Source organism: Danio aesculapii, chromosome 18 (genome assembly GCF_903798145.1).
Source record: "Danio aesculapii chromosome 18, fDanAes4.1, whole genome shotgun sequence".
In the NCBI taxonomy this organism is placed as follows: Eukaryota; Metazoa; Chordata; class Actinopteri; order Cypriniformes; family Danionidae; genus Danio; species Danio aesculapii.
Window position 1 is genome coordinate 55,215,587 of NC_079452.1, and position 22,987 is coordinate 55,238,573.

General features: G+C 32.2%; 1 protein-coding gene across 2 annotated transcripts in view; it reads left to right on the forward strand.

Annotated features, from left to right (window-relative positions):
- The window catches only part of luzp2 (leucine zipper protein 2), a 256,529-nt gene that overhangs the window by 199,927 nt on the left and 33,615 nt on the right, over positions 1–22,987 (forward strand). For both annotated transcript variants that reach the window (XM_056478281.1, XM_056478283.1), the window contains exons 6-9: positions 4,079–4,141; positions 6,453–6,515; positions 16,117–16,191; positions 16,436–16,603. In XM_056478281.1, the coding sequence (XP_056334256.1) occupies positions 4,079–4,141; positions 6,453–6,515; positions 16,117–16,191; positions 16,436–16,603 (369 nt within the window). The remainder of the gene's footprint in view (positions 1–4,078; positions 4,142–6,452; positions 6,516–16,116; positions 16,192–16,435; positions 16,604–22,987) is intronic.

A 22,987-nucleotide genomic window follows, 5' to 3' on the forward strand; every position in this document is an offset into this window, starting at 1 on the left:
AGTATACTCAACTATGACAACTTCTGTGTGAACAGTGTGTGCAAAGGTATGCAATTACATATTTATACAGGCAAAAAAGTCATATATTCAGACTAAATGTTGCGATTGCACACATTTTTCTTGGTTCTATACCTTGCACATGGTATTAAAATACATATAGATACATTTGGACCATTCAATTTAATGATTGCTATCAGGATGTGAAGAAACTTTCAACCAGCGTAATAACATTGATTTCGACAACTATATAACAATTAGAACAATTAAGACCTATTGCACCTTTAACTCGACTTAACAAAAATCAAATAATTAATTCACAATATTTTCGAATGTATTTCATACACTAACAAAATGACAGAATTAAATATGCAAATTATTGCTACAGTGGTTGCATAAGTGTTACCACACGAAAACCATGGTAAGAATTGGTAATTTGTGGTTTTAGACTGGACTATTGTACAATGTATCTGCTGCTTTCTGCCTCAGTGTTAACAATAGCAGTGCTTAACTAGATTAAATCACCAAGGCTTATGTAATTTGCATGGAGAACTTCAGTACAACCAAAAAAAAAACCAAACACTTCTCACTGGTAGTTTAAGAGTAGAGTGACCGTGACTGGTCAGTGCAATACATAAGTAACTGCATTCACACTTCAAGATGACAACACTTCACAGTCTACCATGTTCAATCTCTCAGACTCAGAATTCATCTTTTTTTAATGGACACACTATGAAAGCCTAAAAACATCATCTAAATGAATCTGAGGCAGTCAGGTGGTACAATTGGAACTAGTAAGAGAAAATTTCCACTTTATAAATTGTAAGAGGATGTGAATGCTTTTTATAAGTTGGTACAAGTGAGCACGACTAATGCATTCACTCTCAGCTTTCTTTTCTTTTGAAAGGTTCCACTTTGGTAAGGCATAAATATTTCTCATTCGCAAGAAAAGAGCACAATTGCTAGTGGCACCAGTGTGACCTCTAACAAATTTTTGTCACACAGGCAGGGGAAAAAAGACCTTTTAGAATGAATCTGGAGTCCTTTTTTAATATGTGTACATTAATGTTTAACTTACAAGTCAGTAAAGTTTGTTAATAGTTTTTAACACATCTGTATTAAAGCTTCTCATCAAAAATAAAGTGAAAAGTAATATTGTGAAATATTATTTCATTTAAAGGTGCAGTATGTGATCTGCATAAGTGCTAACCGGTTAGCATAATATGTTTCAAATACAATCCCTCCCTTGTCGTCCAAAGCCATGCCTCCTGAACTCGCGAACGTGCACATTAAAGATGATAAAGACACACTAGATCTTGTCATTCGCCAGTTTAAAAAAATGTATAGTGCTTTATAATACTACAATTCCCAACGAAAAACTGTTTTATATCTAGCACGTTTTCAATTATGTAGTTAGCAAGCAAAACTTGTCATCACTCTCTCATCAGTCTCACTCATTAGTCTCATTCTCTCACACACGACTACTGTATGTTTAATGCTGGCTGACGGGGTGCAGGAATTATACTTATTACTAAGCCATACTTGCATGCTATTTCAGACCGAATATTCAGAGTAGCACGGTAAACAATGTATAGGGAGCACGTCACAGGCTGTCACTGTTCAAAAATTAACCAATGTGAATATAAAGCCCACTTCAGCTGAGTGTTTACTGATGTTTTGTTGTTAAACTAAATAAAAATCTACATTATCGATGCTGTAAAAGGAACCTTATGAAACTCAAAATAGTCACATCAATCTTTCACCGGAAGATTTCAGTTGCTGAACAGCACTTCCGTGCAAATAACCCATTCGTAACAACAAAGTCTACATAAGCTTTGCGTGACCAAAATAGTTTTAAAACAGAACATAACCTGTCTGAAAGAAACACTTCAGCCATGGTGTCATCCTTCCTCCAATGTGCAAAAGTAATTCAGGATTTTAAAGGTTTGATTGAACATTTGTTTTTAGCGCCGTCACTCGTGTCCACATGACCGTGGCCCACGTGAATGCGGATCTGCGTGAATGCGTGCGCTGATGTTCAAATCTGCATTTCTTGACACAGTTTGGGCTACTTATCAGAATTGTTGGCCTGACATATTTTAATTGGATGAATATTTTGTAGTCTTATGCCTTACCCAGAATATAAAAATACATATGAACACATTTAGATCATTTACTTTAATCATTACTATTGGAATGTGAAAACTTTTAACCAGCACAACAATGTTTCTGAAGAAAATCACCTACTGCACCTTTAATTACAATGTCAATTTTCATATCATCTATTTATTTCAAGCAATTTTAATCTATTTTAAATAATCTGAGTTTTCAACATTTTTAAGTATGAAGTTGCACTTATTTTATAATATGTGTACTTAACATGTACTTGCAGTGTCCTTGCATTAGAAAGCACTGGGTTAAATAAGATAACTGCATGAATTGAAGTTAGGTTCAGATGTACAAGTTTTTTTTGTTTTGTTTTTTTTAAAGAAAATTATTCTGTTCATCAAGGCAGCATTTATTACATGTAAAACAATTGTTAAATTGTAAATATTTATAAAACAAAACTTAAAAAACGTTTTTATATTGGATGTAGTTACAAATAAAATGATTATTCCAGTCATTATTGCTTTTATTACTATTACCATTAATAATAATAATGATAATAATAATAATAATAATAATAATAATAATAATAATAATAATAATAATGATAATAATAATAATAATAATAATGATAATGATAATAATAATAATAATAATAGTAATAATAATAATAACATAAGTGATGATAATAATAATAATAAATAATATAAGAGTGATTTCTGAGGGATCATGACTCTAAAGATTGGAGTAATGAAGCTTAAAATTCCTTTTTAAAATCAGTGGAATAAATGAATAAATGAAATTATAAACTACTTTTGAACATTTTTTTTTTAGTGCAATAACATTTAATAATTCTAAAATTTTTGCTGTATTTTTGATTAAATAAATGCAGCCTTGGTGAGCAGAATAAGCTTATTTTAAAATATTTAAAAATCATACTGACCCTAATCTTTCAACTGATAGTTATTACAAATGGAAATCTTATAGAACAAAAAAGTCTCTACTAACACTTTTGATCAGTGTTATCCATACTTTACATACATTTTTTTTATAAGAGTATCATAACTCATGCAGTTTTGATGAATAAAAATTGCTTATTTATATGGACTACCTGCACAAATGTTTCTGAAAAACCTTCAGAACCTAATCATTAGCTTGTTACTGACTGAAAAGGTATTACTAGCATGGTCACTCTGTCAAAACCTGTTTGTATTTACAATGAACACAGAGATGTAAAGGTTAAAGTGCATCATTGTTGTTTTAATATTGAACGTTTTCTCAAAATTCAGCTATTATGAACCAAAATAATTACAGATAATTGTACTTCTACAGGCACTATCGCTAATTGCATGATTGTTTGTGTGTTTTACTGCAATATAGTACCAAAAACACCACTAGTGGCATTGCAATATCCATCACTTTTTGGACTGCAATTATCAAAAAAATAAATAAAAAATCAATACCCTGGTGGGTTTGAATCTGGGTGACATTGCCAGTAAAAGCATACACATTTGCCTCTGAGAGCACACACAGAGACAAAGGAAGTGAGAAACTGAGGCAGAGAGAGATAATGAGAGGAAAAAATAAAAGCAAAAGGACACGAACAGAGAAAGAAGAAAATATGAGGAGAAGGAGGTGGGGAAAAGCACTAGATTAAACTCAGCACCACCATCATCTCTGTATTGATTCTTAATCTACCATCATCTATTTCCATAAAGACATCCACTGCAGGTTATTACAGAAATGAGGCATATACTCCAGGGTCACCTTGAGCTTCAATAAGCTTGTGAGGGAACTGTCAAAATGTACTGGATGGGAACGGTTGAGGCATTGCTTTTGTCTGCAGGGACAGGGCTACCATTAAATTGAATGTATTTATGTAGATAAAACAAGACGTCGGGGCTTGTTTCATGCTTGATGTTACAAAGCCGTCTGTACAGTATATCTCTATTTATTTTCTTTTCCTGTCTTGCAGAATAAAAGCCTTAAGAACAAACTTCTGTCCGGGAACAAGCTCTGTGACATTCATGCAGAAGAGGTGGGTTGAGCTGCACTGAGGCGCTGTTTTTGTGGAAAATGCTCCTACATTATTTCTAGTCTCCATTAAGCATGGGAAAATGAAATTATGCCTATTTTAACACTTGAATGTTCATTATTTTAGAAATTAATTTACTTATTTATAAATAATTTACTTTCATGCTTTATTAATTCATTTATTTATAATAAAATATTTAAGTTAATTGAATAATTTAGGTATGCAATTGATCATTTGCATATCATTTCCATATTCATTTCCATCTGCAAGATTGTAGTATTTTTAAAAGAAGTTTCTTCTTGTGGTCAATCAGTTAATAAATAAATAAATAAATAAATGGGAAATGGGTAAAATTATAGATTTTTTTCTGTTAGGCCAAAACATATTAGAATATTAAGTAAAAGTGGGTCATGTTCCGTTAAGACATTTTGTAGATTTTCAACGTAAAAATGTATTTTGGTACTGTTAAACAAAACTGATTTATTAAACAGATGTATTTATTAAAATAATATTTTAGTCACCCAACATATTTAGAAATTGAGAAATAATACATGTAAATTCAAGCAAAATATTGAAAAAAAATTACTTACCAAATTATTAACTAAATTTTCTCTTTTTTGCTTCTCTTAATTTTCCCTTTTTTAAATTTGTATTTATTATATGGGTGTACTACTTTTTGGACCATTATCGTAAGTTATTTTGTTAGATAAGCTCCAGATTTGGCTTCAGTACTGACTAACCTAATATATATGCACAAATACAATATTATATAGCTTCCTATTAAAAATATAAATTTAAAAGATATATTTGTGAGGGGTGTACTTATATATAGTACATCACAGTAATATATTTCAAACAGCTTTTTGTTTATTAAAAAGCCAGAAATTATTCCAAAATGTTGATTTGGCGCTTTGTCAATTATATAAACTAGATTTAAAGTGTTTTAAGATTCTTTAATGACTTTGTAACATGTATGTCTGTTCTGAACATTTTTAGCACTGTAATTAATTGTTTAACAGTTTTTCTCAGTTGGTTTGGTACATTTCTCAGATCAGAATTGAAATTTGCAAAACATTAAGTACATTTCTCAAAACAACATATACAAATAACAAAACACCATGGACTACCTGCAAAAAGCAGTCTCTTGCTCAAAATCCTTAGTTCATCTCTCAAAACTACATTTCTTTGTCAATGAATGTGTCAGTGAAAAGTCCTTGTCATTGTGTGTGAATAAGGATGTTGTCAATATAACAGTGTATTCTGGAGAGCTGTTTTGATGTTAACTATGGCTAAATGTTTATATGTATATATAGCATAGCATAGCACAAAGAAGGGAAAAAAAAGAGTAAAAATGTGAACATAGGGCAATCTCCTTTAAGATGCACCTTTATTAAAGAAAGTCAAGATTCACCTGAGAGAAATTTACCAATTTTAGACAGATTTGAATGTAAATGACTAGAAAATGCATTATGACAAAATATTATGACAACTTGTACAGTCATTTTGCATTTCAAGACTTATGCCATGAACAAACGATTAAATGTTGTGGGGGTGAGACTATTCAGCAGAGACCAAGATAATCAGTTTTGATCAACATGACATAAGCAATTGATAACGTAGGAAAGAACAGAAAATTGCACATTTGCATGGATGTACAGTACAAAAGCATTTGCAACTTGTTCAAAGAAATGAGAAACAGCTTTTCTGATGTGCACAGGTGACACAATGATGTGAAGATTGAACAGTTTTGAGAATTTTAATTCTGATCTGAGAAATGGACCAAAGTGACTGAGAGAAACTGTAATCAGTTTGAGGACTTTTTTTAATGAATATTTTCACTGTTTTAATGACTTAACTATTATATATTGGCAAAGTAGCTAACTTAACACAACTATTTTGGTCTTGTAATTTTTATAGAACTCTCATTTGTTTTGTGGGGGGCTTATACTGTACTCTTCAGTTAGCGAGATAATACTGAGGCTGTAGAGTAAAGAGAGTGTATGTGTGTCTGTGAAATGTTTACAGCTGTGGCAACAATCCACAGGCAGCAGGCCAAGACAATGCCATAGCATGGAGTGTGCTGATGTGTTAATGTGTTTGCGTCATGGACTGGTCCCTACAGTCCACTGAAGGGAAGACTTTTATTTTTTCTTGCTCACCGAGGGTCTCTTCTTTTCTGAATTGGAGCTTTGCCTGCAAGTGTTCACAAAGGAACACTTCGGCACGGCCCCAAAAAAGCCCCGCTACACAATCTAAAACCAATTTTACTATTTGAATAAGCTAACACACATTCTTTCTTATCTTCATTTTGCAGTCCAAAAAAATCCAAGCCCAACTGAAAGAGCTGAGGTATGGCAAAAAGGATTTAATTTTTAAGGTAAGAACCAAACAAAGAAGATGTGTCATTACTGTACCCTTGCATGATGCACTTGGGCTTTAAAGACTGCTAGAAAATGATTTTACCTGAGCGGTTTAACCACAGGACTGCAGCTTTAAAGAAGTTCCTGTTTGGCTTGTGTGTTGTCTTGTTATTGTGACTCTAGACGAGACATTTCTGATTTACTGCACAATGGAAGTCAGGCCGTGCATGTAATCGCAAGTGTCTAGCGGTGAAACAGGGAGTTTTGACTTGTGTGGGTTATGGATTGATAAGATTTTAACAATGACAGAGTAGTGTATACATATATCTATTCATATGATCCTTCACAGACAGCAAGAAGCATCATGAAATTTTCAAAACCTAGAAAGGAATCAATATCATCATCAAATCATCAAAACTGTCACGTTTTAGCGATTGTACAACTGTAATCTTATGAAGCCACAAAAAAAAAAAAGAATTTGCATGCCAACCATCAATAACAACCAATAACGACTATTCAACAATTGACCTTTTGCAGGCAGTTTAATTGACAGGCAATCCAATCAATTATAATGCTGTGATTATGTGGCCCCATCACTGTGTTCCATTTTTTTTTTCAAGCAGAACAGTCAGACTAACCAGGCAGGCACAGTAAAGTAACATCAGCTATTAACATGAAAATGGTGAAAATGTGCTCAAATCAGTCATCAGGTACCCAGAAAGGCTGGGTATATCCAAAGAGTCAATTGGAACTGTGACCATGGACCTATTCTAAACTATTCTTATATTGTACAGGAATGTTTTTGGGCAATAATCAAAATGCATTGTATGGGCAAAATTATACATTTTTCTGTTTTCTATGCCAAAAATTATTAAAATATTAAGTAAAGCTGGGTCATGTTCCATTAAGACATGTTGTAGATTTTCCAAATACTCCAAATATACAGTGCTTAGCATAATTAAGTACACCCCATTTTGAAAATGAATATTTTTATCCATTTCTCAGTGAATATAGGCAATGTATTTTGGTGCATTTAAACAAAACAGATTTATTAAACAGATATATTTATTAAAATCATATTTTAGTCACCTGACATATTTGGAAATTAAAAGATACTATTAAATTCAAGCAAAATATTGCAAAACAGAAATTATAATTTACAACATTTCAACAATTTTTTCTTTCTTTTTTTTTTTTTTGCTTTTTATTTTTCTTTTTTTAAACTTGTATTTAATATTTTTCTATAACATATAAATGTGGGTGTGACGGTGGCGCAGTGGGTAGCATGTTTGCCTCACAGCAAGAAGGTTGCTGGTTCAAGCCCCAGCTGGGCAAGTTGGCCTTTCTGTGTGGAGTTTACATATTCTACCTGTGTTCACGTGGGTTTCCTCCACAGTCCAAAGACATGCGCTATACTGTAGGTTCATTGAATAAGATAAATTGTCAGTAGTGAATGAGTGTGAATGCAGGAGTGTAAGGGTTTTTCCCAGTGTTGGGTTGCGGCTGGAAGGGCATCCGCTGAATAAAACATATGCTGGATAAGTTGGCAGTTCATTCCGCTGTGGCGACCCCTGATTAATTTATGGATTAAGCTGAAAAGAAACTAAATGAATGCATAAACAGTTTTTGGACAGTTATCTAAGTTATTTTGTTAGATAAGCTCCAGATTTGGCTTCAGTACTGACTAATCTAACATATATGCACAAATAAAATATTAAATAGCTTCCTATTTAAAATATACATTTAAAAGATATATTTGTGAGGGTTGTACTTATATATGCTGAACACTGTGTGTATATATATATATATATATATATATATATATATATATATATATATATATATATATATATATATATATATATATATATATACAATAAAATAAATATAATGTAGAAATATTTTAACATCTATATACATATACAGGTTCTAGATGTTCAAATATTAGTTTTTCTCTGCAAAATACAGCAATGGAAAGTTTATTTATTCTGTAATATCTTATTATGTATTAAAAATATGACACTTATGTCTGATTTTGTGGTCCAGGGTCACATTTTATTTTCTTCAGCATCAGTTTCAAATGTGTGGTTATGAGCAATACAGTATGTGTCTCGCTTTTGATGTACAATCTGATACATTCATGCTTTGTTTACAAGCAGAGGAAGATACATGCTGTACATAAAACAGTGTTATTAAATATGTCTGAAGATTTCAACAAAGAGTATTACTCTTTTTTTTTTTTTTGCCCAGTCTGACATTTTCAGAATATACAGAAATACAAATTGGATAATTTAATTTAATTCAATTGATTTATTTTTTTTCAGACAAAATATTATTGTAGCTTCATAAAATTGTGGTTGAACCACTGATGCTCAAACCAAAATATACAGATGGGGTCAATATAAGTCTACAGAGTGACACCTGAACTGACACTGAAGAGAAGAAATCGTTGATTGAAGTCTTACTTAAATTAAATTAAATTAAATTAAATTAAATTAAATTAAATTAAATTAAATTAAATTAAATTATAATTTTTTAATAATTTAATTTAATTTAATTTAATTTAATTTAATTTAATTTAATTTAATTTAATTTAATTTAATTTAATTTAATTTAATTTAATTTAATCAACAATTTCTTCTCTTCAGTATTTTTTGTAGTTTTATAAAGTTGGGGTTGAACCACTGATGGCACATGGACTGTTTTGATGATGTTCTTCCAGGCTTTGAAAGTTTCATGACCCTTGACCCCTTCATGTCAGAGAGCTCTTAGATTTCATCAGAAATATTTTAAGTTCTGTTCCAAAGATGAATTAAGGTCTAATGTGTTTCGACAGGATGAGGGTAAGTAATTAATTACAGCATTCAAATTCTTTGGTGAAATATCTGATTAAGATCGTAAGGCTGCTGCGTTGCCATGTCCAATTATAAAAAGTTTCTTTGAGCTTACTGTTTTATATAAACTAATTGAGTTTATGGAGTTATTAAAGCAGACATATGCTGGTGTCACTTGGAAAATAAATATTTCAGAATTTATGCTGGTTTGTCATGAACTTGTTTGAGTTTGCTGAGATAAATCTGGTATCACCAAGACTCTTACATCTTTTCATGTGATTTTTTTGCTTCTTGCTGTTGGTTGTTGTTGTACACATCTAGGGAGGCAAATTCCTGACTTGCATCAGAATATGTCATATGTAAACACATCTTCTGCTTGGTTCTATTTACTTTTTGTTAATGTAGTTAACTGTTTTTTTCTGGAGTTAATTTGTTTGTTAAATGTGGTTGTTTTTTCCATGTTAACCACTAAATTGCTTCACTGGTTGCACTGACAACCACATTTAGCTGCAGTGTGCACATAGTTGTAGTAAAATAAAATTATTTTAAAACAGTCAAATTAAATTCCTTAAAATTACTCCTAACTTTCAGAAGCATTTAGAGCTTCCGCAAATGGCCTAAAAGCCACAAAATTCTTGTTCTGAATGAGGTCTTCAAATGATTTTAACCACACTGACTTCTGAAATGCCTTTGAAAGTGCAAACAAAGTAATGCAAATGTCACCATCATAAAAATCATCCTCAATAATCTGCATTTTTTGCCCAAAATACAACAGATTAGGGCTAATGTGTGCATTCTAATTGAATGATTTGACCTTTTCTTGTGAGATGAGAGCGCAGATTCTTGTAAAAAACAATGACCTTTGCTGCCATGTAGGTTGACCTTTCCTCTCTTATTTGCAGTTTTAGATGGGGAAATGTCAGCTGATATTTCCAGCACGTTGCCCTTTGGTACCATCATATAAACACTGGGTTTTCGCACAAAGTGCATCAGTTTAAAAGTATTGCTTCTCAATCAGGATGGCAGGCTAACACATGTAACATAAGTTTATTAAAAAAAAAAAGATTACAACTTGCACTGTGAGGAAAACCTTTTTTTTTTTTTTTTTTTTAACATTCCTCTTATGTGTTTCTATCTGGGCTGTATATCTGCTTCTTCCTCCTCCGTCTGAAATCAATGTAGGCAGATTATCCTTCCTCCTTTTATATTCGTGATTAAAGAAGTTCGTTTCAGAGTTTATTTCTCGACTTGCCTTTTATCTATGAGTCGGTTTGCAGGGGTAGTGTTTGGTAATGGGAAGCAAAGGAAGAAGATTCAGAGCTCAAATATGGCCTTGCAAATCTCGAGAAGGACAATAACAAGATTGCATTGTAGAAAGAGTTTCCACAAATGTAGCCAGCATTAATATAGATTGTTTTTCCCTTCAAAACACCATAAGAGAAATGCGTCACATTGTTATGTAATAGTTACATATTTTGTGACATTAACCCTTTAACTGCCTGCTCTTGCAAATGGTTGACCATATTTTGGCTGTTTTAAATAATGACTGTTAAAGTCATTTAAAGAATGACTCATTTAAATAATGGTTAATTATGGCATACTTCAAAAAATAAAGATGATTTAGTATTCAATTTTTTTAAAATTTTGTTTATGTTTTTAAATAAATTGGTCTTACACTTCATATTTTTTATTCATTCATTTTCTTTTTAGCTTAGTCCCTTTATTAATCTGGGGTCACCACAGCAGAATGAACCACCAACTTATCCAGCATTTGTTTTATGCAGCGGATGCCCTTCCAGCTGTAACCCATCCCTGGGAAACACATACACACTCATTTACACACACATACACTACGGAAATCTTGGCCTACCCAATTCACCTGTACCACATGTCTTTGGACTGTGGGGGAAACTGGAGGAAATCCAAGCGAACGCAGGGAGAACATGCAAACTCCACACAGAAACGCCAACTGACCCAGCCAAGGCTCAAACCGGCGACCTTCTTGCTGTGAGGTGACAGCACTACCTACTGCGTCGCCAGATTTTTCATAGTATATGTATTAAATATGGTACTTTTACCATAGACCAACATATCTACCATTTGGCAGATGTTGATATTTTAGAAATTATAGGATGTGTTGAAAAATGCATTGAGTGTGTTAACTAGCAATATTAGGAGTTAAGTAATTAAAATGCATTTTTTTCTTGGTGGGGCAGTTAAAGTCTTAATGTTTATTCAAAATCTATTAATATAAAGCATTAGAATTTGCTTGGTATGCAAGTTCTTGTTTATCACTTGATTTGCAATCAGTTCTAGGCAATAATACTTTCTTGGTAAATTAAGATGGATAGATGGATGGATGGATGGATAGATAGATGGAAATGAAAAATCATAAAATTTTCTTAAAGGCTCTATTCATATTAAACTTTCTGAACATATAGTTGAAGTCAGAATTATTAGCCCCCCTTTGATCCCCCCCCCCCCTATTTTATTTTATTTTATTTTTTTAATATTTGTCTGAAAATATTTTTTCTTCCAGAGAAAGTCTTATTTGTTTTATTTCGGCTAAAATAAAAGCATTTTTTTTTCATTAAAATTATTTAAATAAGGTCAAATAATTTTGGCGCCTTTAAGCTACAGTATATATATTTTTTCGATTGTCTACAGAACAAACCATTTTTATACGATAACCTGCCTAACTACCCTAACTTGCCTAGTTTACCTAATTAGTTAACCTAATTAACCTAGTTAAGCCTTTAAATGTCACCTTAAGCTGTACAGAAACGTCTTGAAAAATATCAAGTCAAATATTATATTTACAGTCATCACTGCAAAGATAAAATAAATCAGTTATTAGAAATGAGTTATTAAAACTATTATGTGTTGAAAAATCTTCTCTCCGTTAAACAGAAATGGGGGGGGGGGGGGTTATAATAATAATGACTTCTGCTATGAAATGTTAAACATCACTTGGGAGATATTAGAAAAAAATAGCTAATTATTTTGCATTCAATTGTACCATCAGTGACAATCTCAGAATGGTGCACTTTTATTTAAGAAAAATATTGTAGAAAACACTCTTTTTTAACACACTTTTTGTAGAAAAAATATTTAAGAAAACACTCACTATATGGCAGTTGGTTTTCATAGCTCTTGGTTTCTAGTGTGGTAGTTCACTCCCGACTCACAGAGGAAAAGCACACAAGCGCACTGTTTCCATAAATCAAAACCTGGAACTCTGCATGTCAGATAAAAGTCGAAATGACAGTTGACAGATGAACATGATAACTTACTGTTGTTACAAACACCTTTACCTCAAGTCACCTTTGTTTCTATAGCAGTTCAAGCAGCTTTACAGAGATAAGCAACAGTACAAACATTTATTAGTAACATTGTAAAGCTTAATCATCAGTGTTAATCAAGTGCAATACAATAAAAAGCAGTTCTACAGAAAAACAGCAAGGTTGTTTTTCAGTCAGTTTAATGTTTGTTCAGTTAAGTTAAAGGATGCAATTCAGGTGCAGATCTACCGATGCCAACTTAACTAGGCAGAGGCAAATTTGGTAAACAAACAAATTTCATCAGATCACAAACATTAAGAAAAAACTAACAAACAAACAAGCAAAACAAAAAGAAACCAAGCTCAGTCAGTTGAACAGATCTCCTCCAGCTCAAGTGTATGAAAAAAAGTAGAGCTGCATAGTTACATGGTAAAAAGCGAAAACTTAAATGTGCTACATGTAAAGTTTGTTCTGGCGAGAGATTTTAAAACGAACTTTAAACATTTTAACCTGATTTATAACGAAATGAGATTAAACCAGTTTAGTTCTTTGATTTGGCTTGCATATACTGTGGCTTTAAAAATAAATGTTTCAGTTAATAATCCTTTTATGATTTGGCTTTTGTGATCTGCCTATTCTTTGTTGTGTCAAAAGAAGTTTGTGAAAATAATTACACAGAGATTAAAGAAATAAAATTGTGCTGGCAATGGCATAATAGCTTGTTAGAAGACACAATCAGAATGATTGCAGTGTTCTTTGTTTTAATTACACTGAATTCTTCATTTTATTTATTTATTTTGTATCACATTTTTTTATTATTTTTGTTGTTGTTATTGTTTTGGCAGCAGCTTAACAAGCAATTAAAAATATTCCACAATCTACTCTGATGATGGCTATTTTAAACTGATTGAAAACAAACCATGCTATACCATATCCAAAATTGCTTTGTTAGTCAACACATAACAAAGAACCTTCATTTAGAGTCACAAGTGAATTCATAATGTTATATAAATATTAAAGAAGCATTATAGCAAATATTAAAGAAACTTTTTAAGTTCTTGCTTTTTAATAGATACAATATACAGTTTATACAGTATAAAAATCATTACATCAGTGGGAAGTTTCCATAAAGATAGCTGTACAAGTGTGTGTGCATGTGTGTGTCTGCATGTGAGCTGCTGAGTCACTGAGGAAAAACACTATCTTACAGCTATTTTTCAGACTGATGTGTCTCGCATTGATTTTGTTTCTTGTTGAAAACTAAAGACTTTATCGTTTTCTCATTCTGAAAGTCTTTTTTTATTATTAATCTTTTTCATTATTCTAGTAACATTCAAACATTTATAAAACTGCGAAATCATAGCCCTCTCAAGGTCGATTCTAGACGACTCATTTTTAAGTAAACGTGAGATCATTTACGTTCTTTCTGTAAAGGATGAATACTAAATGCATCTCTTATATCCAAGCATGTGTAAATATGGTGTGTTTTAATCCTGCCACGTGGAATTTCTGTCACCTGTTCATATCTCAGTCAGTCTGTTATTGACTCTACACAAGGCATCAGCAGAGAGCAATATTTCTCAAACTAAACTAATGACATATTGAAAGCAGATCATTATGTAGTTCTGCCTGAATGAAGAAAATCCTGCTCAATTATATAAGCAATTATAGAAGTTCATGGCACCAGAAGTACATTAAAAGATACATCTAGCAGAAAAATGTGGCTCTTTTGGTTAGTTCGATAATTATGCTCTTAGTCTAAGCAGAAAGCCACTTACCAAAGTAAAAATCTAATATAATATAAACCTGGGAATATAATGCAAGTTTTTAGATAGTTTTTTTTATGACATTTAGGTGCAAAGACTGTTAGATGTTAAATTAGATGTTGAAGAAATGTAGGTTTTCTAATCAGTTTCAATATTAGTTTCAGTTCCCTGATCCAATAATGTTTGCTTTGCTCTTCCTAGTCTCAGGATGCTTTTTAGATAATTGTCAAATCACCCTGAAAATTCAAAGACAATATTTTCTTCCCAATAAAGCTGGTATAATAATAACATCAGCAAGAATAAGATATCCTGTTATCTAAATATCTTACTAATATTACTAAAGATATTATCTAAATATCTTACCTAATACTTTTGCTGTTGTTATTATTATACCAGTCTCATGATCAGGACAGTGCCCAGCATAAATGAGCACACCCCCTTTTCAATAGAAATGTAATACATTTAAATTCAGATGAGTTGTTGCTAAAATAAATTATACATAAAGTTCCCCTTAATATAGACGAGATTTTGGTGAATTCCGAGTCTTTAAAAGGAAAGATCTCTAAGATATATTCTGCACTATTAGACTATTACAACTCTTCACTGGGATCACTTAAAAATGTGTGGCAAAGAGATTTGGAATATACTTTTAATCAGGATCAGTGGGAGACTATATGCCAGGATACTTTCATTCGCCTTTCCAATAACAAAATAGTTGAACAAATTTATAAATTTATGCATATCTGACCCCACTTCGTTTGAACAAAATGTACTCCAATGTATCACCCAGGTGTCACAGATGTAAAACCTATTCAGGATCAATCATGCCTGTTTTTTGGAAATGCAAAAAGCAAACTTCTTTCTGGAAAGCAGTATAAGACTTCACAGCCAAAACTTTTGCAAACTCCATTGGACAACACACCAACACTATACCTCTTTGGTACAGAACTGAACAAGACACTTGATCATACTTCTATAAAGAGACTCAGCATCATTTCCTATCTAGCAAAAACTCTTGAATGAAACAATGCTCTTGAAACAATGTACATATGGATGCCTCTAATGAACCTCTGACTCTCTGACCACCTCAGATGTATGTTCATAATAAGTTTGACTTCACAGCAGAACTTTATATGTTTATTATGATTTTTGTATTCTGTTTGTATTTTATTTATTTATTTATTTATTTATTTATTTATTTATTTATTTATTTATTTATTTATTTATTTATTTTATGACTTTTGCTGCTATACTTGTGTCCACTGGTATCCTTGTATTTTTCCAGTTTATTAAAATTGTATTTTCCCCCCCAAAAATTATTTAGATTTATTAATTTTTGTGATTGTGATGCTTTTTTATTTATTTTTTTTAGTAAAAATGTGTTCCAGTTTTGGCTTTGCTACTCTCTTATAAAATGTATAAGTAAAATAAATTATTGAAAGTCACCCGAAATTAAATATATATTTAAAAGAGAGACATGTGTAACAAGATGTAATATAAAGAAACATGTAAGAATTATGCTTGTTTATAACTATTGTTTTAAAAATTGCAGGTTTATAACTAAGTTTAAAATGAGTTGTGCAATATAAATTTGCAATTGATTAGGGAAAATTAAAAATAACGAAAGAAAGAAACAATGCATTTAAAATATTACCCAGTTTTTAAAATAGACACTTAGAACCAAGACTGATGTTAGTTTTGTATGATAATAACATGACCCATTTAACTTCTGTGCAGGGTCAACAGCTGATGGACTTGGAGAACAAACTCAAAGTAGCCAAAGATGAACTGGAGAAGGCAGCGCTGGATAAGGTGAGACCGTCTGCTCCATCATTCCACTTCAGCTTTAATGTTTTCCCTTCCTGCTATCCTTTGAAAATGTAAACTTTGAGAATGAATTCTATTATCTTTTTAGGCCAGGGATTTTGCAATTTCGACATAAAGAGCGTGGAGAAAATGAACAGATAAATGGTTTGAGGACAAAAGGATAAGATGACAGCATGATAAACATTTTCCCATTAATCTCATGTGTGTTGTCTCACTTAATTTGTTGCAGGAGTCACAGCTAAAAGCCCTGAAGGACACAGTGCATATCTGCTTCTCGTCTGTTCTACACAGCCAGACAGCAAGTTTACACAGATTTCCAGCCACACCAACCAACCTGTTGAGGTATTCAGCCCTGGTCAACAACTCCAGAGTCACCTTTCAGCAGCCCCACATGAAGGTAAGTACATCTAGAGTGAAAACCGTTCTCTATATAAGTTTCACACAAAAAAGAACAGGAAAAAAGTTTTATTAATGACCATTGGACCTAGAATGACCAGGACAGACTTTTGAGTTTGGATTATTTATGAATTCTCTTTTTCACTGAACGGATTGTTCAGAAATTGTCATAATTTATTCACTATGACTGGCTTTCTTCTGCAGAACACAAAAGGAGAAATTTAGGAGAAGATTTTAATAGCCATTTCATGTATTTGCAATGAATGGGCAGTGGACCATTATCTCCACTTCCTCCCACTGTAGAAAAGTAAAGCTAAATTATTCTTGTTTTCTTCCTCTGATGATGTCTTTTGGAGACAGTGTTCCTCAATATTTTTGCATTGAAGTGATTTACTTATCCATCCACAGAATTTGTAATAAATTATTGTGTAAGCTAAGCTATTTTTAGCTGCAGTTTGCTCTTCTGTTTTCGGATGGTAACAACATTCTTTTCCTATAGCTAAGTATTTTGGTATGTCTCTGCACTCTCAGAAAAAAATGGTACAATGTTGTACCAAAGAAGGTACAAACCCTTGTCACTGGGACAGTACATTTTTATGGAACAGAATTGTACCTTAAGACAAAGAAACAAATTTGTACCACTGCAGTTTGTACCTTTAAGGACATGATTTGTACTGTTTTTAAAACCTGCAGATACAATATTGTACCTTCATAAAATGTACAAATCTGATCCATGAAGCTACCACTACAGTGACAAGACACTTTGTACCTTAACAGTGTCGAATGTGTTTCTTCAAGAACTATTTAAAGGCATTTTATTATATACAACTGCATCAATTTACTTTCAGTAAATATAAAATCAAATACATTCTTAAACTATGTTTTTTAAAAGGTTTTTTTTTTTTGTGTAATTGCACCTTTTCCATTTACAATAAAGAATAAAAATACTTTAACATAAATCAAAAGATCGATTTTTTTGCTCAACATTTCACAACACTTTTCACAAAAATGTTACAGAGATCCAGTTTTCACACAAAACCTTTGCAATGACTTAAAAGTTTATTTAATTACTCAGTTTTAAAATAGAAATAGAATTTTGCAAAGTATTGTAACAAGATATGCACAATGTTTGATTAGTTTTACAATACTAAAATGTCTGCATGAACACTTTTCATATGCAGAACTTGCCAGCTCGTATGCGTAGTGAAAAGAAAATGCCAAAAGGTGTGTATATCAATAATGAAACTGTATTAATCAGAAAATGCTTACAAAATGTTTATTAAAAATGCCTTAAATGTTTAGTTTACAATACCTACAGTTTAGTTTTACTGGTTGTTTTGTATTATAGATCTTAATTATTAATGTTTATGAGTTTCTTTAAACATATGCTTTTAAATGATGATTCATGTTTTAATATGGAAATTATTTATAAAATCACTTTGCCTTTGCAGTAATATTTATTTTCATAGATATTGTAATAAAGAAGGAGTTGTCCAACACTTGTGTACCTTTTATATAAGAACATATTTGTACCGTCATTCAATTATTATTATAATAAAAGGTACAGATTAGTATCATAAGAGGTCTTTCCTGTACCATATAAGGTACAACTTTTACAAAGGTACAAAACCATTCCTTAAGGAACATTATTTGTAACCCTGTGTACCTTTTTTGCTGAGAGTGTGGGACAAAAGCAGCTGCATGAATGCTAAAGATTTAAATAAAAGTAAAACCATCAACAAACAGCTTGACACCTGTACAAAGTGCTGGTTTTTAAAGGTAATTTCTGGTTAATGATGTCAGAATTTACCTGTATTTTGAAATGGATGTGTAAATGATCCTTTCTGGAAAAACTCTGGAACATCCTTGCCTATGTGAACAGAGCATTTTTTAATTTCATTCAGTAACTTTTCCAGATACAGTATTTACCGGTATTACTGTGTGAAAGATGTCTTATAATATGCATTTATTTTTACCTAATTATCCCAATGACTCCAATATGATTTGGTTAGCGATAAATTTTTTCGTGATTGGTCCGACGAACCAGTCTGTTGTGATTGGTTGACTGTGTTCAGTGTGAGATGGATAGAAATGCCCATCATGGCTCAAGTAGTACAGAGTATGTGTGAGCCCAATGCTGTTAACCCTTTCGAATTCTGCATCCATTTCAATGGACATCACATATCAGGTCATATTTTTTTCTTTTTTGGTTCCGGGGTATTCCACCAAACTTTCAGAAGAAAAGTAAAGATCAATTTTTGTTTTATTTCATGTTAGCATATTGCATCTTGAAGAATAACTATTTTGACTTGACATGCATTAAAATGCACTTGTAAATGGATACTTACTCATTTACTTGGTTTCTTTTATGGTGTAAAGGGGTTAAACGAGAGAATATTGCTCTATCCTTAACCATAAAACCAAGTAATAACAACGACACACATTCAGTATCAATCGACACAGCGGCAAAAGTTTAACTATTCTGAAAATTGACTGCGTTATGTCAATGTAAGAACAGCTGATGGTGGCCATAGTTAAAGCTGAAAGTGAATCTTATGAATCATTTAAGCACTTTGATCTTTATGTTGAGAGAATTTGCAAATTAATTCAGTAAGTACAAAAACCTGTGATTGGCTATTGTCCTTTAGAAGCACAATGGAAGCATTTATTGGTCACAATGTTTGCACTGCAAGGAACATTTAAAAAGTCTAAATCTAAAGCAATGTGTGCATACACAAATGTAATGTTTGCAGTTGACATTGGTTTCATTGTAATATCTGATTCAGTTGTGACCTTGGTGTTCACCTGTTTTATCTCATTAAAATGTCTTTGGCTTATGTTATCAGACAAGTTTAGTAACTACTAAATTGAGCCACAGAAGTATGTATAGACCCTTGTGTAAAGTGAGGAAATGTGTTTGTCGTTATGATACAATACTGTAATCTCAAGGTTAAATGTCATAATCCGACTTCGACTGTCATAAATGGTCTGCAAACATGTTAAGGAAATATTCTCTCTGTGCATACAGTTCTGCTGAGAACACAAACCATTACCACTGCTTGATTTATTTAGCAGACAGTGTGGGAGAATCTGCCTCTATTTTTTCCCTGAGATGACGCAAAAGCACTCAGCCTCAGTGAGAAGTGTTGCTAAGAATCTCAATGTTTATATGCACTACCCAGAGGACAGAGCCACGCTTTTGATTATGCTCCAATACACTTGTCCATAAGCGAAAGGTCTCTGCTGAACAATATTACAGAGCATCAAAAAGACCTCATAAAACAAGACTTCAGCCTTCAGCGCTTTTGTCTCATGTAAGCTGATTTTTTAAGTCAGAGTGAACCGGAAGTTGCTGAGTCTTTTGTTTCAGTATGTTGCTGTACTTCCAACTGAAACAGGATACTGAATAGGGGGGAGGGCTTTCTTTTTGATGATAATTTCCTTGTAGAAAACTAACAGTAAAAGGAATGTGGTTAAGAATATTGTGACTGAAGCCAATAATCAACACAATGGCTGCATCCAAAACCGCATTTCTCCATGTTATATAGTACGCTAAAATCAGAATGCGAGCCGATGTACAAATTTATAGAATTCGAAAATCAGTATGCGAGAAGTTCCCGGATGACCTGTGCTATCCCATGATGCCCTGTGTGAGAATTCATAAATCGGAGTGAACCGACGCAACTGACGCATGTAGGTCACGGTACCATGACAAAATGGCGGATGTAGTACATCCGAATTCCATTCATACTGCTCACATTCATACTGTATAAACGCACTTTTCTAGCGGCTGAGTAGTACATTTAAATTAAAATGCAGTACCTACTGAGTAGTAGGCAGTTTCGAATGCAGCCAATCAAATGGCAATTTGTTTATTTTTGATTTAGTGCATAATTCTTATTCATTTGTACAGTCTCATTCATAAGTTAAAGGGCCCTAGCAAGGCATGATTTGTTGCTATTTTCATTCAAGCACAGGTTTCATTTTCATGTTTTTTGCACCACATTGTTTAAATAGCAAATCCATATGTGCCACTTTTTGAACTCATTGGCGTGCTAGTCTGAAAAAGAGGTGTGTTAACGCGTATTGTTGCCGCGTTGCTATATTGAGTCAACTGAAATAAACAGCACCACTGACCATCAAAAAGCTGATCTAAAGTCAATGGCTTGAGTTTTTGTAATTTAAAGTGCGCATTAGTTATGTGCCTATGCGGGACCAAAAAGCATACACATTGCTTAATGCACACGTGATGTACAGCAAAACACAAATATCTTAACAGATGAAAAAGATTAAAGGGTTAAAATATTACAAAAATTATCATTTTCTATATAAATATAAAAACCTCTACCTCCATCCCTTCTTCACATCAGGGTGTTTGGAACCAAGTTCTATTGTAGATTATTTATTCATGAAAAATAGCATTTTTATAATGTTATTAGTATTAGCAGTATTATTTATTATATGCATATTTATATTTGTTTTAATGAAAACAAGTCGTCACCTTTCTGAATGATTTTGAGATATTGAGCTTCAAAGTTTTTGCATTCCATATAGCAAACAGTGTGTGTAACATTTGTTTTTAAATAATAAGTCTTAAAATATAAACAGCTTATAAAAAAACATCCCATAATATAAATAAGTTGTTAATAAGAATGTCAATAACTCAATTTTGACAAAAATGTCAGATAGAACCTTATAATTCTAAGGTGACGAAGTCTAGATTTGTCCATCTGTCGGATTTTGGAGACGTATGAATCACCATATGGGGCATAAGAATATGACGCGCGTTTGAATATAACTTTTTGACCACACTTCATTATTATTTATTTTAAATTGTTCATTTATTTTTTTTTAAATTAAAACTGAATTTAGAAATAGTTTTGAAACAAATCTTTGCACTAAATAAACAAAATTGTGAAATTAATCATATAGCCTAATGGATGTCTTTTGTGGAGTGACCGTTTTCTTACTCTACGAAAGTAAAATGTAAAAGTAAAGAGAAAGTAAAGAGGTCGAATGGAGGGGGCTTGCTCTTTATCCTTGCGCTGATGTTCTGTTTAAATATTTTTTTGCTAGTGAAGCATTCAGTATTTTCTCTTACTGAGCAAAGTCTGCCATGAAAATAGCAAATGAGGGATGGCATGACGCAGGTGAAAGGAATGGGAGATGAGACTCTGACTTCTGTAATGCATGTTATACTCACAAACACACTCATAACTCATTAATAGAATAAGTACAACCCTTTTAGACCATGTGTTGGAGTGCATATTTTCCATCCTTAAAATAGCAAAAGTAGATTCAGACACACCCTTAATGCTTTTGTGCCATGCACTTTAGACTTTGCACTTAGATCATTAAAGTCTCTAGTATAATTTGCTCATCCCAAAGCGTATGATTATGAAGCACACCTCCAGGTGGCAAATTACAGGGGGGTTAGGGGGGATTTACCCCACTAATAAATGCTTGATCCCCCCCTGAAGGACATCAAGATAAGATGTATGAAGGTCAGCTCTTTAATAATAAATAATAGTTTTCTCTGACATCTTAAATAGTAATATGAATAATTTAAATAATAGATGATATAAATATACTTTTGAACACCCCTTAATGCTTCATACCATTGTGAATGCATAATCATGCCAATCAGTCTCTGCTGGAAAATATAGGGATGGGCAATACCATTTTATTTTTTAGCGATCTGATACCAAGTATTTTATAGACAAGTATAGTCAATATCGATATCGATAACGATACTTCAATGAAATATTTGATAGTGATTTTATAATGTGTTATTCAGTTACCTTTATTATTATTATTATTATTATTATTATTATTATTATTATTATTATTTAAAAAGCACATATAAAAGCTTGATACTCCTATTTAAGGATCGATTCCTTTGATACATTTCCTGTTTCGAAAATTTTGGTACTTTAGGATTGATCTGCCCATCCCTAGGAAAATATTGATTCAACAGTCTGAAACCGGCTGATCTAGAGCATCGATGCACACCGTAAGTGTTCTTAAGACACTTTTCTTGTAAAATAGATATTTGTATCTACTGTGCATATAGCTTAATTAAAGTACAATAAGATTTTTATAGTTCTTACAGTAACGTCTCAACAAACTGTAGAATATTGTCAGATACTGTAACGTTAGGTCAGAATTTACTAAAACTATGTATTAATAAATTGGATGTAATTTAAATAAATACATACATTTGATTAACTGAAGCACGCAATGTATTACACAAACTAACTTTAGCAATAAATTCATATAAATATTCCTGGTCCTTGGGCTGGTCAAGCTGACATCAAAAGACATCAACTGACTTCCACGTTGAAGACTAACTGAAGATTACCAAAGCATAATTTTTTCTGTGGAT